The sequence below is a fragment of the Sorex fumeus genome, unplaced genomic scaffold, assembly GCF_029834395.1.
Source record: "Sorex fumeus unplaced genomic scaffold, SorFum_2.1 ptg000038l, whole genome shotgun sequence".
Classification (NCBI taxonomy): domain Eukaryota; kingdom Metazoa; phylum Chordata; class Mammalia; order Eulipotyphla; family Soricidae; genus Sorex; species Sorex fumeus.
In genome coordinates, this window is record NW_026606095.1 from 9,764,528 (window position 1) to 9,779,570 (window position 15,043).

Genomic DNA, 15,043 nt, shown 5'->3' on the forward strand with positions numbered 1-15,043 from the left:
GTGGAATTTCGAAACTTTTTTTGTAGTACTTGTGCTAAAACTTGAAAGTGGGATGTCCTTTTACTTATTTTTACTGATCTAACAGTAATGAATTACTTTCCATCAGTGTGAGTGACTCACCACTGTTTTATGTATGTTATCTTTTGGAGTTATATTATGAAACCTGAGACAGCCTTCATAATTAAAGTCAAACATGGATTTACCCTGGAAAGAAGTGACCCCATAGTACACGACTTTTAGGCTATATTAAAAAAGTGAATCTTTCTTGGTTGAGAAACTCATAATATTAATAAAAGAGGCAGTTTTGAGTCCACTCACCATTTTCTGTTATGTGAAAAATTTACTGTCAAATTCTGTGATATCATAACTTTTCTACCTTTTTTTTATAGGCAGGGTTTCCTCCAGGAGTCGTCAATATTGTCCCTGGTTATGGGCCCACTGCAGGGGCAGCCATTTCCTCTCACATGGATATTGATAAAGTGGCCTTCACCGGGTCCACAGAGGTAATTTATTCATGTGGGTTTTTGCTAAGAGTATCTGAATCTCCACATCAGATGCATGTTTCATGTAATCATTCCAAAGTCAACACTTCCCTAAAACAAGGTCCTCTTAAATGATTTGTTCCTTATTCTAGCCTTCAAATATGTTGATAGAACGTAAGCAGATGGATTTGAGATGAAACAAAAATCCCTTCTACAAACCGAAAAAGAGTGGAGTAAACTGGTTTCAATGTATTCATTCATTTTCCTGATGAGAAGTATACTCAGTTATTATACTTGTCATACAACTAGTAGGTTTATGACAAAAAATATAAATTCACTGGTAGCAATTTGTTTGAATGAATGGGAGCAATGGTACCATTGTTTGATGGTTTGAATGGTAGCAGTTTGTTTGAATTTTGTCCTGTAGATTACAAAAAATCAATATCAGCGTTTCACTCTGTGCCTCCTTGTTTGCAACTCTCTCTTCCCCAAACACTCAGAAAGGAAGCCAGCAGCTCAAATTTCTTAGATGTTACTACAGGCCCAGCTTAGTATTCTCTGGTTCCAGTTCAGCTGTCTAAAATTTTAAAGGTAGACTAAGTGAGAAAGCAGTCTAAAAAGGAAAGTCTCCCCAACCCCCAACCCTCTCACAGGAGAATGTCTGTCTGTCTATTGAGATGACATCCTATTCAAGCAAAAGAAATTGATCTTCATATGTGTCAAGCAAAAAAAATGAGAAGAGTCGGAGTCATTTTACTAAATTATGTGACAGTGTCCAGTGAATATATCCCTAGACTCTAACTGCAGAACTGAGGTCATCACAGAGCAGAGGGACAGAGGTTAGGATAGGAAGGATCGTTATGAATAATGGTGGAGAGATATTTACAGTTAGACCATGGTATGGTGTGGGAACGCTCTATACCTAAAACATAAACATTAATGTTAATTTGTAAAATAAAGGTAAAAGGTAAAGGTAAAGGCCCTCCCGTTAGTCGTCGATTTGCTCGAGCGGGCGCAGTAACGTCTCCATTGGAGACTTTGTTGTTACTGTGTCTGGCATATCGACTACTCTCGGTAGCTTGCTGGGCTCTCCGAAGTTTGTAAAATAAGCTTTTTTAAAAAACTGAGTTTTCAAATACTCAATGGAAAATATCAGCATGTGTCTTACTGGTATAAAATATAAATAATGAAAAATGAGAATAAACCCATTCTCATTGTAAGAAAGGAAAGGGAATTTAAAGAAAAAAAGGAATAATTCTCTCTGAATGAATACTATAACTTTATTTTGAAAACTGGTTAGTTTGGGGATTTCTCTTAGCCCTCAGGAGATTAAAAAGCAAGAATAAATTGTTAAATAGTTACAAGGGACTAATTTGATTCTTTCATGCTTCCTAATTATTTATTGCAAGATTAAAAGATTTACATAAAGAACTAACATTCTGGAAAATATTTTTTCTTAGTCTTTCAAAATTAGGTAAATACATTTTCTTATTTTCAGAGATATAAAGTAGGAAATGTTTGCATTTAATTGAGGTAGAGAAAAAGACAATTCAAATTCCAGGATTCTGTGAAAAAAAAAATTTGGAAATGTTGGTAATAAAACAAATTTTTAAATGGTGAACTAGTAACTTGAAATCAGAGCAAAGGTGATAAACATAGAAAAGTAAAACTTTCGCAATTTTGCATTCTGGATTCTTTCCAATAAGGACTCAATGTAAGCTTTGAGCTTTAGAACCCAACCCTACTCACTTCACCAGTTTTCTGGCCAATGGGTACTATTCCCTGTCTTATTTCCACTATCTCTATCACTTTGTTACAGTTCATCCTTTAGCTCTTGTAATGGTTTGGGGAAGGAGGGGATTGCCAACTAAAAATAATAGCAGATTAGAAGAAGTAAATATTTTGTTTCAGATTCTGACTTATTCTTCTTAGCTTTCAGTGAAGTATCCTTGTTAAATTTGAGTATCTTGTAATATTAGAATATAAAATACTGAATTTTTACAGAGAGAATTAGTTGTGTTAAATAGTAAAAAATTCACTCTGTACCAATTACTCAGTAAATGGTATTAAATATTCTATACTCATTTCCTTTTTTTTCTTTTTGGTTACATCCTCCTCTAATTTCTTACCTATTTGAGATGCAAAAAAATCTTTAATTACACCCCAATTTGTGATCTGTTCATTAACCTTTTTAAGTGGAGATTGGGAATGAAATGGTTTATGGTGATAGCTTAATATTTTTCTAAATAAGACTTTATTATTCATTTTTAACATAAAAGGAGAAAGTCAACATCTACCTACATCTTGTTTAATAGGAATACAAAATTTTATTAAAATATGATGTGTGAATTAAGAAAAGAAATCCAATAAAGACATGAAGTAATGCAAAATGAGCCATCTTTAAAAACGAAAACAAAGATCGTTTTACATTAAACTTCAGTGAAAATAATAAAGAAGAAAAAGATATAAAACATTCAGATTTTAGAGACTAAAAAATAAAAACAACTACAGAAGTTGACCTTGCTAGGAAGGGATCACAATGAAAAATGAATAAACAAAAACAATATTTCTCCAAAAAAAAAAGGCAACTGACATTAAAGAAACCAGAGCAGTAGGGATGCCAGCTAAAAGTGGCAGTACAGAGCACAGATCCAAGTTCTTCCTTCTATATCTCCTATCCAAAGGCATCCAGGGAAGGATAGGGATGGAGACGTTAAAAAAAAAAAAGAAGAAGAAATCTGTCAGTCAACAATCAACGATGAAGTGATTCAATACTGCAGTACCATGATAGTTTCTGCAGAACAGAGAACTGGGTTGGGATCGAACACTGTTACCATTACCCAGGATCTGACACATGCTTGGGAAATTGATTCATATACAAATAATGTAATCTGGGACCGAAGTGATAGTACAATGGATAGGACTCTGACTTTACATGCAGCCAACCTGGATTTGCGTGCATCCCAGTTGGTTCCCTGAACACTGTGAGGAGTAACATCCAAGTATTTAGCCAGGAGTAATCCCTGAATATGGAGTTGTCCAGGTGTGGTCCAAACAAACCAACCCAATAAAACAATACAACCCAAGGACACTGAATGTTCTCATAAAAGTTCTATGGGATACCAGACGAAAGGATGATTTTTGTCCTTTCAAGTTCTCAGAGATGTTTCCAAAAAGGAGCTAAGAACCCCTGTGAAACAAAGGCAAAAAGAAAATCTTGCTATTTGAAACAGCATGGCCGGGCCTAGAGAAGTAGTTATGCTTAGTGACATCAACCAGATTCAACACAGAACATAGAATTTCGGTTATGTGCTCTACGTATTGAGATAAAACAAGAGCTGAGAAGAGAGACTAAAATGTTTGCCATACATGTGGCTGAACTGGGTCTGATCCCCAGCACTGCAAATGAATTTTCAAGCACAGAGTCAGGAGTAAGCCCTGAGTGCCAACACATGCAGACATACCCTCCAACCACCAAAATACAAACCAACCAACCAAACAAAAAACACTAAATAAAACAAAAGCAAATATTAGACTGTAAGAACAAAATAGTGTTTAACAATCGGAAAAGTGAAAGGAGTGTATTTGTCATATATTTCACCTCTATGGGTGAAAACTGGACTTTCAGGTGGCAATCCTAAGAAATTACGTACAGATGTTAACTTAATGGGCTAAACAACTGCAACCTATTTAATGTTGTAGAACAACAGTAGTATAAAAATGACAAACTAGACTCTGAGTAAGGGAAGATTTGGAGTCAACCCAGGACAGAATCGGGATATTGTAAGGAACAGAGATAAGTTTTTAGGGAATTTTTAATATTATAGCTAGAGTTTCCCAGTTTTAGTGGACAGATAAAAATTCAGTTAGATACATTGCCATATGTAAGGTTGACCAGTAGAAAGATAAATTTATGATTGAAATGAATAATAACCTCTGATCTAAACATAGCTATCAAGATAACTTAATCAAGCTGTATATTCCTGTTCTTTTGAGTATATCTTCAATTCGCTGTGTATTTATACTTGAATGGAGGCGGTCACATTAGCTCAAAGTGCCAGATCTTTATTTTTATTTTATTTTTTAACATTTAAAGAACCTGTGCTTTATTTTTTTAATTTATTTTTTTAATAGTGGAACACCATGAGGTACAGTTGTAGACTTAACAACGTTTTTCCTTGGGCTTCAGTCATACAATGATTGAGTACCCATCCCTCCACCAGTGCCCATTCTCTACCGCCAATGATCCCAGTAGCCCTCACATCCTCCAACCTCATCCCCCCACCCCACCTCTGTGGCAGGGCATTCCCTTTTGCTCCCTCTTTCCTTTAGGGTGTTGTGGTTTGCAATAGAGGTAATGAGTGGCCATCATGTTCAGTCTATAATCTACTTTCAGCACTCATCTCACATCTCAAGCAAATTCCCAAACACCCTTTAGTTGGTATTTTCTTCTCTATCTGAGTTGCCTTTCCCACCCTCCAACCCCCAACATGTGCTGCCAGCTTCCAAGCCATGGAGCAGACCTCCTGGTACTTATCTCAACTATTCTTGTGTGTTTGTCTCCGTTCTGTTACTTTATATTCCCCAGATGAGTGCAAGCTTTCTATGTCTGTCCCTCTCTTTCTGACTAATTTCACTTAGCATGATACTTTCCATGTAGAACCACTTGTATGCAAATTTCATGATGTCATCTTTTTAACAGCTGCATAGTATTCCATTGTTTAGATGTACCAACTATACTTATTTGCCTCTCTGGGATATATTCCCAAGAGTGGTATTGCTGGGTCAAATGGGAGCTCAATTTCTAATTTTTGCGAATAGTTCATTCTGTTTTCAAAAAGGGCTGAACCAATTGGCATTCCCATCATCAGTGAAGGCAAGTCTTGCACGCCAACACCGTTTGCTTTTGTTCTTTTGGATGTGGGACAGTCTCTATGGTATGAGATAATATCTCATTGTTGTTTAGATCTGCATCTCCCTGTTGATTAGTGATGTAGAGCATTTTTTCATGTGCCTTTTAGCCATTCAGATTTCTTCTTTGACAAAGTTTCTGTTCATTTTATCACCCCATTTTTTGATGGGGTTGGATGTTTTCTTCTTGTGGAGTTCAACCAGTGCTTTGTATATTCTTAATATCAACCCCCTATCAGATGAGTATTGGGTGAATATCCTTTCCCATTCTGTAGATTGTCTTTGTATTTTGGTCACTGTATCTTTTGCGATGCAGAAGCTTCTTCGTTTAATATAGTCCCATTTGTTTATCTGTTTCCACTTGAAAAATGCGATTTAATGGTGCTCCAAAAAGGACTTAACTATGGCCCAAACATGTAAGCTTAAAATAGTAAATAAGCCTGTTTTCAGGAGAATGAGTTAAGTTTCCTTTGTAATGCTCCATTTCAGGTTGGCAAAATGATCAAAGAAGCAGCTGGGAATAGCAATCTGAAAAGAGTGACCTTGGAGCTGGGAGGGAAGAGCCCTTGCATTGTATTTGCAGATGCTGACTGTGAGTCTGAACTTCCCTGTTAACTTCTTCTCATCACCCTTTTCACTATCTGGTACTGCAATACAGTGAATTTCAAGTTTGCAAAAGACTTGTTTCTAGGATGGAAGTGTAAGACATAAACCAGAGTCTAAATTACTACTAAAATTACAAATATATTTATATTGATTGATTTAAAAATTATTTAAAAAATTTTATTTTAGTCATCAAGCTTTACAACACGGTTAGTGACTGAGTTTCATGTATACAATGTTTCAACACAAATCTCTCTCTATCAGAGTATCCTCTCTCAATTTATCCTTCCCCATTCCTCATAGGTTAAGCTCAGTTCTGTAGACCAATTCTCAGTCTCTGTCACGTTTGGTCATTTGTTATTCTCTTACAATGTTTGCCCTTAAAAGTTTTAATACCTCAATAAGGCTAACACAGACAATATTGCTTTTCCTTCTGGTTTGAAATGTATATTTTCTGTTTTCTTAACTGGATTTGAAAAGGTAACTATTTTATATTTAATGGTAACTTATATGTATGTATACATGCTTGTACTATATCTAGGATCAATACAGTGCATATATTAATATGTATGGTTCTATGTATTAATGGTCATGTGTTATAGACATATTTAATCAAATCTATAATATAGGTATTATATTATAGACATGTTTAAACATGTCTATAATATATTTAGTATGATAGGTTTAAACATTGACATCACAATTAGTGTGGTGAGATAATACACTGAGACCAGCTGGGAGATTCCATTTTCACATTTCCAGTCTCCTTCTGTTCTGTCAAATACTCATTAATTGAAATAATCAGAAAAAGCTATATTATTATTTCAGTAATTTCTCTCATTTTCCTAATTATTACTATTAATTACATAAATTGAGATATTTATAAAAAGGTTTTATTGTGAGATTTGGTCTATAACAATTTGTATGTTCTTGGTCCTGTCTACATTACTCTATGTATCTGATATTTAGTAATTACTACCTTTTTTCCCCCAGATACTCAATCCCTTGCTATCATTTTATAACAAATGAAATGCCAGAAAAATTAATTTATTATCTGACTTATAACAGATAAAAACATGTTAAATCTATAGCTCATGTTTGTTAGTGGTACCAAATGGCACCTGAGGAGCATGTATAAAAATAAGTTTTCTGTCCAGTATAATTCCTTTAATATGCACGTTTTCTTTGCAGTGGACAATGCTGTTGAATTTGCACACCTTGGGTTGTTCTATCACCAAGGGCAATGTTGCATAGCTGCATCGCGGCTTTTCGTGGAAGAATCAATTTATGATGAGTTTGTTCGAAGGAGTGTTGAACGTGCTAAGAAGTATGTTCTTGGGAATCCTCTAGCCCCAGGAATCAATCAAGGACCTCAGGTATAATAGAAGGAGTTTCACAGAGGGGACTAAAAGATGCTGATTCTCTATACTTCAGCATACACACACACACACACACACACACACACACACACACACACACACTCACACATATATGCATATATATATACATATAAATTTCTCATCATTGACAAAGTGCTTTTACTGTCTGATTTCAGAACAAAATGTATATATTTTTAAAACTTGTCAAGTCAGAATTTTCATTTCTTGAGAAGGGATTCTGGACCAGAGCGATAGTACAGTGGGTAAGGCCTTTGCCTTGCATGCAGCTGACCCAAGTTCGATTCCCAGCATCCCTTATGGTGTCCCCACAGCACCACCAGGAATAATTCCTGAGTGCAGAGCCAGTGACCCAAAAAGAAAAAAAAAGAAGTGATTCATCCTCATCAAATATACTAGCATATTAACATTGCCAGCAGAGGCACATCAATTCTTTCTTAAACCGGAGAGAGTTGGGTTTTTGAATTAGGTCCGTATCTAAATCCTTCCACCTCAAAACTGTTTTTTATCTGTAACACGACAGTAGTAGCATAAATTTTGAGGGGTTCTTATGCAGTTAAATGAGATAATATATATAAAAATTCTATCTGCATGTTTGTTTCATAAATAAAATAAATACCTGTTCTAGGTTTACATATGGTGACAGTTATCACAGATCCATAGCTTCGTATATCTATCTCTTTGTTCTTGCTAATGTGTAGCTTCCAAATAATTTAAGGGGTTATTGGTGTATAGTGTGCAATGCTGTTCTTCAATATGTATCTTTTTCAACCCATCAATCCTAAGGAATATCATGTACATCCATACAAAATACTTGGAGACTATTAAAACAATAGTATGACCTATTTCATTTCATAAAAGAGCACAGAAGCTAATGGTCCATCTGGCACTTCAGAGACCTCATCACATCCTATCAGAACTGAGAAGTTCCTGAGTTCTAAAAAGAAAGCCAGGTTTAGATATGGTCGATCTAAAACTGGCAGGCACCTATCAATGGAAAATGAAAATAACCAGGCCTAACTAAATAAGTAATTCATTTAAGTAAAACTTTTGTCATTTGGTCTAAATGGCAGAAATTTCCAGGAATATTTGGCTTACCACTTCCATACTTCCATTTAAGAAAAAAAAGGCTTCAATGCCCCCCATTCTGCCTTATTACTTATTTTTTTTTTTATTTTGTGCCACACCCAGAGATGCTCAGAAGTTACTCTTGACTCTGCACTCAGAAATTACTCCTGATGATGATTGGGGGACTATATGAAATTCTGGGAATTGTACCCATGTAGTCCACATGCGAGGCAAATGCCCTACCTGCTGTACTATCATTCTTACCCCCTAATCTTCCTCCTTTAAGCAAATACACAAAAGGTGTATCCCAATTGTACCCAAGGCCACTAGGGACCCCTGGATTGCTCCAGCATTCCCTGGAAAAGGGATGTTATTGCCCACTTGGAGAAAGAATTCTCTAGTGAAATGTTATCCGTTTGTTTTGGATATTTGAATCACATGATCTTGTTAAAGATAGGGCAGGGAGACAGTACAGAGAGAGGTTAGGGTGCATGCCCAGCATGGCTTACTGTGGTTCAATTCCTGGCAATACAAGGTTACCTGAACATACCAAGTGAATCTCTGGAGGATCCTAGTACTCCCAGGGTGGTCTGAGTACTCTGGTAGTGCTAGGTCTGAGTCGCATCAAATCCTCAACCCCAAGAATCTCTGGTGGTGCCCTCAGACCTCCTGAACACTGCTTGGGAGTTTCCTCCAAATGAAAATTCTAAAGTCTGCCTTGGGGGCTGGTAGCACTTTGTGCCACCAAGTTCAAGTCATGCAGAGTTTCTGGTTTGGTTGTTGAACCACATTGTTAAATATCTTTGGCAATAGCTTTATGTCAAAATAAGGATTCCCATATTGTTTTTCAGCAAACAAATAAATTGTTCTAGTGGTAAGTCGGGTTCAAGTTTTCACCAAGTGTTTATTCTATTTGCAGACAGTAAATGTTTTGGCTTAGAAACACCATTTTAAAATAAAAATCTGAATGGGCATTGTCAAGTTAATTTCTTGGGAAATGCTAGAAATGTTTTGTGTAGAAATACAGAAGTCTCTGATCGTTTAACTGACAAGCATATTAGTTAAATGAACACTTTTGCCACGCAGAACTTTGTAATGCTGCCTCTTAGTATAGTGATGTTAAATAATAAGCAGTAACTTAAATGTTGCTTCTTACTAAACCATATCATATTGCTTAATCTTCTGGAAACAAAAGAATGTTTTCTTTTTGTAATATCTAATTAAATAATATACAGAGGAGTTATTTTGTGCCAACTATTATTTCAGCTTTTAGGGAAAAAAATTTATTTTAAACAAAGCTTAATCTAATTGGGTAGAAAACTGGGTCTTAGGCATTTCAAATGTTATGAAATATTTTCTGGGCCTAGGAAGATGGAGGTGGAAATTAGGGATTCACAAAAGAGTAAGCACAACATATTTTAGTGAGAAGAAACAAGTTCTCCTAGAAAGGAAACCCCCTATTATTACTTCTGTAACTCTGATGACTGTCTTTTAAATCTTAACCTCAGGTACATTTACCAAAAAGTCAGATTTTACCACCAATTTGGTTTTCAAAGTTCATTCAGTCTTTCAAGACTTAGTGTATGAACCCAGACAAAAGATAGTATAAGTTTCAGACCCGGGAAGAGAATTACTGCTATTCCCGATCTGAATTCTAGGTTTATCTCTTTCCTTCTCAAAATATTGTTTCATGAATTAGTCAAGTTCTATAATTCTTGTCATATATTTCTGTGTGATCTATTTAACCCAGTCGGATGGCAATGATTGGGACAGACTAGAAACTGGAAGCAAATCTACTAACTTCCCCACAGGGAACAGAACTTGGAAGAATGACAAGATTTGTCAGTTCAGTCCCCAAACAGAGGGATGTAGGATGAACTAAGTAGAGGAATTGGGTCTTCTATAAGCCCCAAGTCATATACTTCCCCAATCTTCTCTCTAATTAAACCCTGTATAAAAGTTCTTTTTTCCTCATCACCCCCCCTTTTTTTTTAAATTTTATTAAATCACCACGTGCAAGGCAAACGCCCTACCCACTCTCCTATATCTCTCCAGCTGAGTTCGATTCCTCCGCCCCTCTCGGAGAGCCCAGCAAGCTACAGAGAGTATTCGATATGCCAGACACAGTAACAACAAAGTCTCCAATGGAGACGTTACTGGGCCCGCTGGAGCAAATCGATGATCAATGGAAGGGCCTTTACCTTTACTTTACCTTTATTAAATCACCGTGAGATAGTTACAAGCTTTCATGTTTGGGTTACAATCACAACCAAAAATCTCTACCTCAGTGGGTTTGATTATGACAGGTATGTCTTTCAATTTTACTATTGTGTGCAAATATTTACATGTGTTTACAGTGTCGATATGCCTTTTTTATATAGCTTTAAAATAGACATTAAATAGAACTCTTTGTCTTCTTAGTTCCTTTCCATAAAAGTCATGAGAACAAAAGATATGAAAATCGATCATCTGTGCCTTTGTCAGTAATTTTCTGATGGGATCTTTGACTTAACGCCCACATCTTAGCATCGGGAAGTTCTCTTTAGTATGGAAAGTAATGTTTTATGTGTACAGGTTGCTAAGTATTTTTTTCTACTTCCTGGTATGTTCAAATAGATTGATAAAGAACAATATGAAAAAATTCTTTGCCTCATTGAGAGCGGGAAGAAGGAAGGGGCGAAGCTGGAATGTGGAGGAGGTCCGTGGGGAAATAAAGGCTACTTTATCCAGCCCACAGTTTTCTCCAATGTTACAGATGAGATGCGGATTGCCAAGGAGGAGGTAAATGGTTTCACTTTGTTCTGTTTCTTTGTTGCCATATTTGTCTTCATGTGGGCTGGAGCGATAGCACAGCAGGTAGGGCGTTTGCCTTGCATGCTGCCGATATAGGTTCGAATCCCAGCATCCCATATGGTCCCCTGAGCACCACCAGGAGTAATTCCTGAGTGCAGAGCCAGGAGTAACCCCTGAGCATCTCCGGGTGTGACCCAAAAAGCAAAAAAAAAAAAAATTTAAAAAAAAGTCTCGAATAAATTCTCAGTACGTGTTACTCTTCATCTCTGTAATTGAAAAAAGTTTCAATGATTTATGATACAGCCTGAAAATAGCAAAGAATTCAGTAGCTAGCTAAGAATTTCTAGCCAAACACAAATCAGCTTGCTTGGTAGTTTCCAGGCACTTCCTTCTCTAATTTAATGTAATAAGGGGAAAAAAATTTCATCTTCATTGTTGTTTAGTCCTTTGGGATGATGCACTTGTATAACTGGAAAAGTTAAGTGTTAGTCTTTGAAATTAAACTTATTTTGAGATAATGGTATGTTTATTTGCTGTTCTGTGAAATAGCATTGAATGATTTTACTCTTTATCCAATTTCAGTGTACCATCTTGATGAACTATATGCATAAGTATGTTGACATGGACACAGACAAAATACATAAGATTCCATTAACCCTGTAAATCCCTTCTACTTATCTTATCCTCTGTGTGTTCTGGATCAATATATTTCTGAACTCTCATATTTCCTTAAGTTTCTGGACAAATATTTTAGAGCTAAATATTAAATGAGAAAAACTAAATAATATCAAGAAGAATGTTATACTGGGATATGATATATATCTAGAAAAGTTTAGTTGGAACTATAAATAATCTATCTCACAGACACTGAGGCTTTTTAATAAATACAAAGTTGGGAGACACATTGGCTTAGAACGGTGAAGATATTTCATAATAAACAACAATATAGTTTACAGTGTCAATACAGTAACAGTTCAAGTGTACTGAATGATAGTCCTTTTAGTTAATAAACTTGTATTTCATGTCTATAATATGATAAAGAATTGTTTTTTTAACCCACCATAATTATGAAAATTTGGGGGAAAGTGCCAGATTGAATTTGACAGCAAAAACTAGACAAGGCAAATTTCTATGAATAATTAAATGTACTTAAATTTATATACATTGTCTCATCTCTCAATTAAATTTTGCATTTTTTGGCAAATATGTATTATTGGAGTTGCAGTTATTGCATAACTTGGCAAATATCATAGATAAACCAGAACCATTTTGATTGAAGGAATAAATAATTCTTTTTTCAATTGTCTAAAATTTCTATGACCTTGCTGTGGATGAAGCAAGACAAGGCTTCAGACAACTTCATGATGCTCTTACAAGCACTATAGAAATGCAGAGTCACCTCAGATCCAAGCATGCTGGAGGCTTGCTGTCAAATAAATACTATTGCATTTCTGCAGTCTGCATCATTGAACTATTTATATGCTAAATCAGAGTTTAAGCCCATAGTCATGTGCTGTGTTCAACTAAAATTACGTAAAATAGAACACATTTACTATAATAGTTGCTATATACCATGCATGATTACATTTAACCTCTTTCGAATGATAACTATCTTTCATCATTGAGATCAATGGCAAAAATTAGAAAAATATTTGTTGTTTTGATTGCTGTCTCCCTTCACTTACATTACCAAGAAAAATTTAGAAACACTAAGAGAAACTCCTTCATTTAGTTTTGATATGTTTTGTAAAAACATGATAGGGTTTTTTTTTTTTAAATTTTTTTTTATAAGTGAAACACCATGAGGTACAGTTGTAGATTTACAATTTTTTGTGCTTGGGTTTGATTATACAATGATCAGATACCCATCCCTCCAGATAGGGTTTTTTTTAAAAGTATAGTTGTTTATCTTCCGTCTGAGTATAAATCCATAATAAATTTAATTTACCCTGTATTAATGAGAGTTTAACAAAACTCAAGTGAGCAAATACACAAGTTTTAATTTTTATCATTACTTTCCACTTTTCGTCAAACTTCCACTCTGGTTACTACAGAGTGGTAGATAATTTAATTTCCTGTCATCATGAGTCACTCACTTTGGTATATAAAAGTTACACAAAATTTGATTGATGAGAAGACTCTGAAAAAAATCAGATAATTTGACTGATTATGAAAATATCTAAGTGCAGTAGAATAGTTGATGCTTCAGTTGATGATACCTTTATATTTAAAACATATTAATTATTATCAGCATTAACAGCTCATTAGTAGAAGAAGCGTCACTCTCTTAGGTTTGCTTTTGTTTGTATATATGTATGTAGAGGCTTGAAAGATGAATAAAATATGTAGAACATTAAAAATGTTCTTAAATGGGAGAGAAAATTTGAACTCAGTTATTTCAATGCACAATTATAAATTCTGGAAGTTGAAATAGAGCATGCAGTGAATTAATACTGTTTTATTTGCTTCTGCCCACTTTTGTTTCAAAAGAATACAGCACATAACCATGATATATTTTAACCTACTGCTTTAGCAGCTACAATTTTTACTCCTATACTTTGGTTTCGGGTAAGAAGCAAAATCTTAATTTCAGATAGTTTGAAGGGTAAAGGAAGTTTTTAATACAGTTTAAATGCTTTGTTTTAACTAATTATTTAAATGTATTTTATTCATTTTTGTGCTGTAGATATTTGGACCAGTACAGCAAATCATGAAGTTCAAATCTTTGGATGATGTGATCAAAAGAGCAAACAATACTCTGTATGGATTATCAGCAGGAATCTTTACCAAAGATCTTAATAAAGCCATAACAGTGTCGTCTGCTCTGCAGGCTGGGACAGTGTGGTAAGACAAACCTACAAAATGCCACAACTTCAATACTGACTCTATTAGCATGCCATTCAGAACTTTTTCCAGACTTTCATTTTTCACTGGAATCACATAGCTTGCTAAAAAAAAATTACTGCCATCAAAATAATAAATAAATGGGGCCAGAGAGATACTAACACAGGCAAAAGCTCTTGTTTTGCACATGGCCATTCTGAGTTGGGTCCCCAAAAGCTCATGTGTCCCCTGGAGTCCACCAGAAGTGATCCCTGAGCACAGAGCCAGGATTAACCCCTGAGAACAGCTGAGTGTGGCCCCCCAAAAGTATTCATAAATGTATACATAAATAGAGCAAATAATAAATAAAACCACAATACCTTGTTCTAGTGAAAGAATTTTAGAGGAGTTTTGTTTTCCTAATTCTATGCAGCATCCTAAAATTACTTCTCTGACATGATGCTCGACTCAAACTCTAGGAAGTATTAAGTAATTTCTAGATATTTGACACTAATACTAATCACCAAGAGATCAAAGTTCTGTATGAGGAAAGTTAATGGACAGTAAGACAGTGTTTATTTAATAGCCTTTAAATCAAACATTTATTTCTCATCTTAGTTACTTATTCTGAGATTATTAGAGATATTTAAAAGTTTTAGTTTGGACTGACATTGAAAATCGAGGGGTATATCTCTGATTTCTGTACTTTAACTATAAAATTGTATATATATATATTTATTCGACTATAAAATTGTAAGATTATACCTCTGAGAGTTGCACCACTCTGCCCAGCTCCCAGGCTCTAGACTGTTCTGTCGGCAATTTCTTTTTTTCCTTCATTAGATCTCACTTCATTCCCTATGCCCTGGCAAGATTACATTCTTTGTGGGGAAACAACCAATGGTGCTCAAGGATTACATTTTCTTAAAAAATTTTATTAGTGAAACATCATGAGGTACAGTTGCA

The 15,043-nt window shown here is 35.2% G+C and overlaps 1 protein-coding gene and 1 non-coding gene across 2 annotated transcripts in view; one reads left to right on the plus strand and one right to left on the minus strand.

The window, feature by feature from the left end:
- ALDH1A1 (aldehyde dehydrogenase 1 family member A1) overlaps window positions 1-15,043 on the plus strand; it is a 54,571-nt gene that overhangs the window by 32,743 nt on the left and 6,785 nt on the right. The window contains exons 7-11 of the mRNA XM_056118747.1: window positions 390-503; window positions 5,883-5,985; window positions 7,188-7,372; window positions 11,078-11,242; window positions 13,941-14,098. Coding sequence (XP_055974722.1) covers window positions 390-503; window positions 5,883-5,985; window positions 7,188-7,372; window positions 11,078-11,242; window positions 13,941-14,098 — 725 coding nt within the window. The remainder of the gene's footprint in view (window positions 1-389; window positions 504-5,882; window positions 5,986-7,187; window positions 7,373-11,077; window positions 11,243-13,940; window positions 14,099-15,043) is intronic.
- Window positions 12,554-12,683, minus strand: LOC130028070 (small nucleolar RNA SNORA9). Its single transcript, XR_008793160.1, has one exon. It is a non-coding gene; the product is annotated as a small nucleolar RNA SNORA9 (small nucleolar RNA).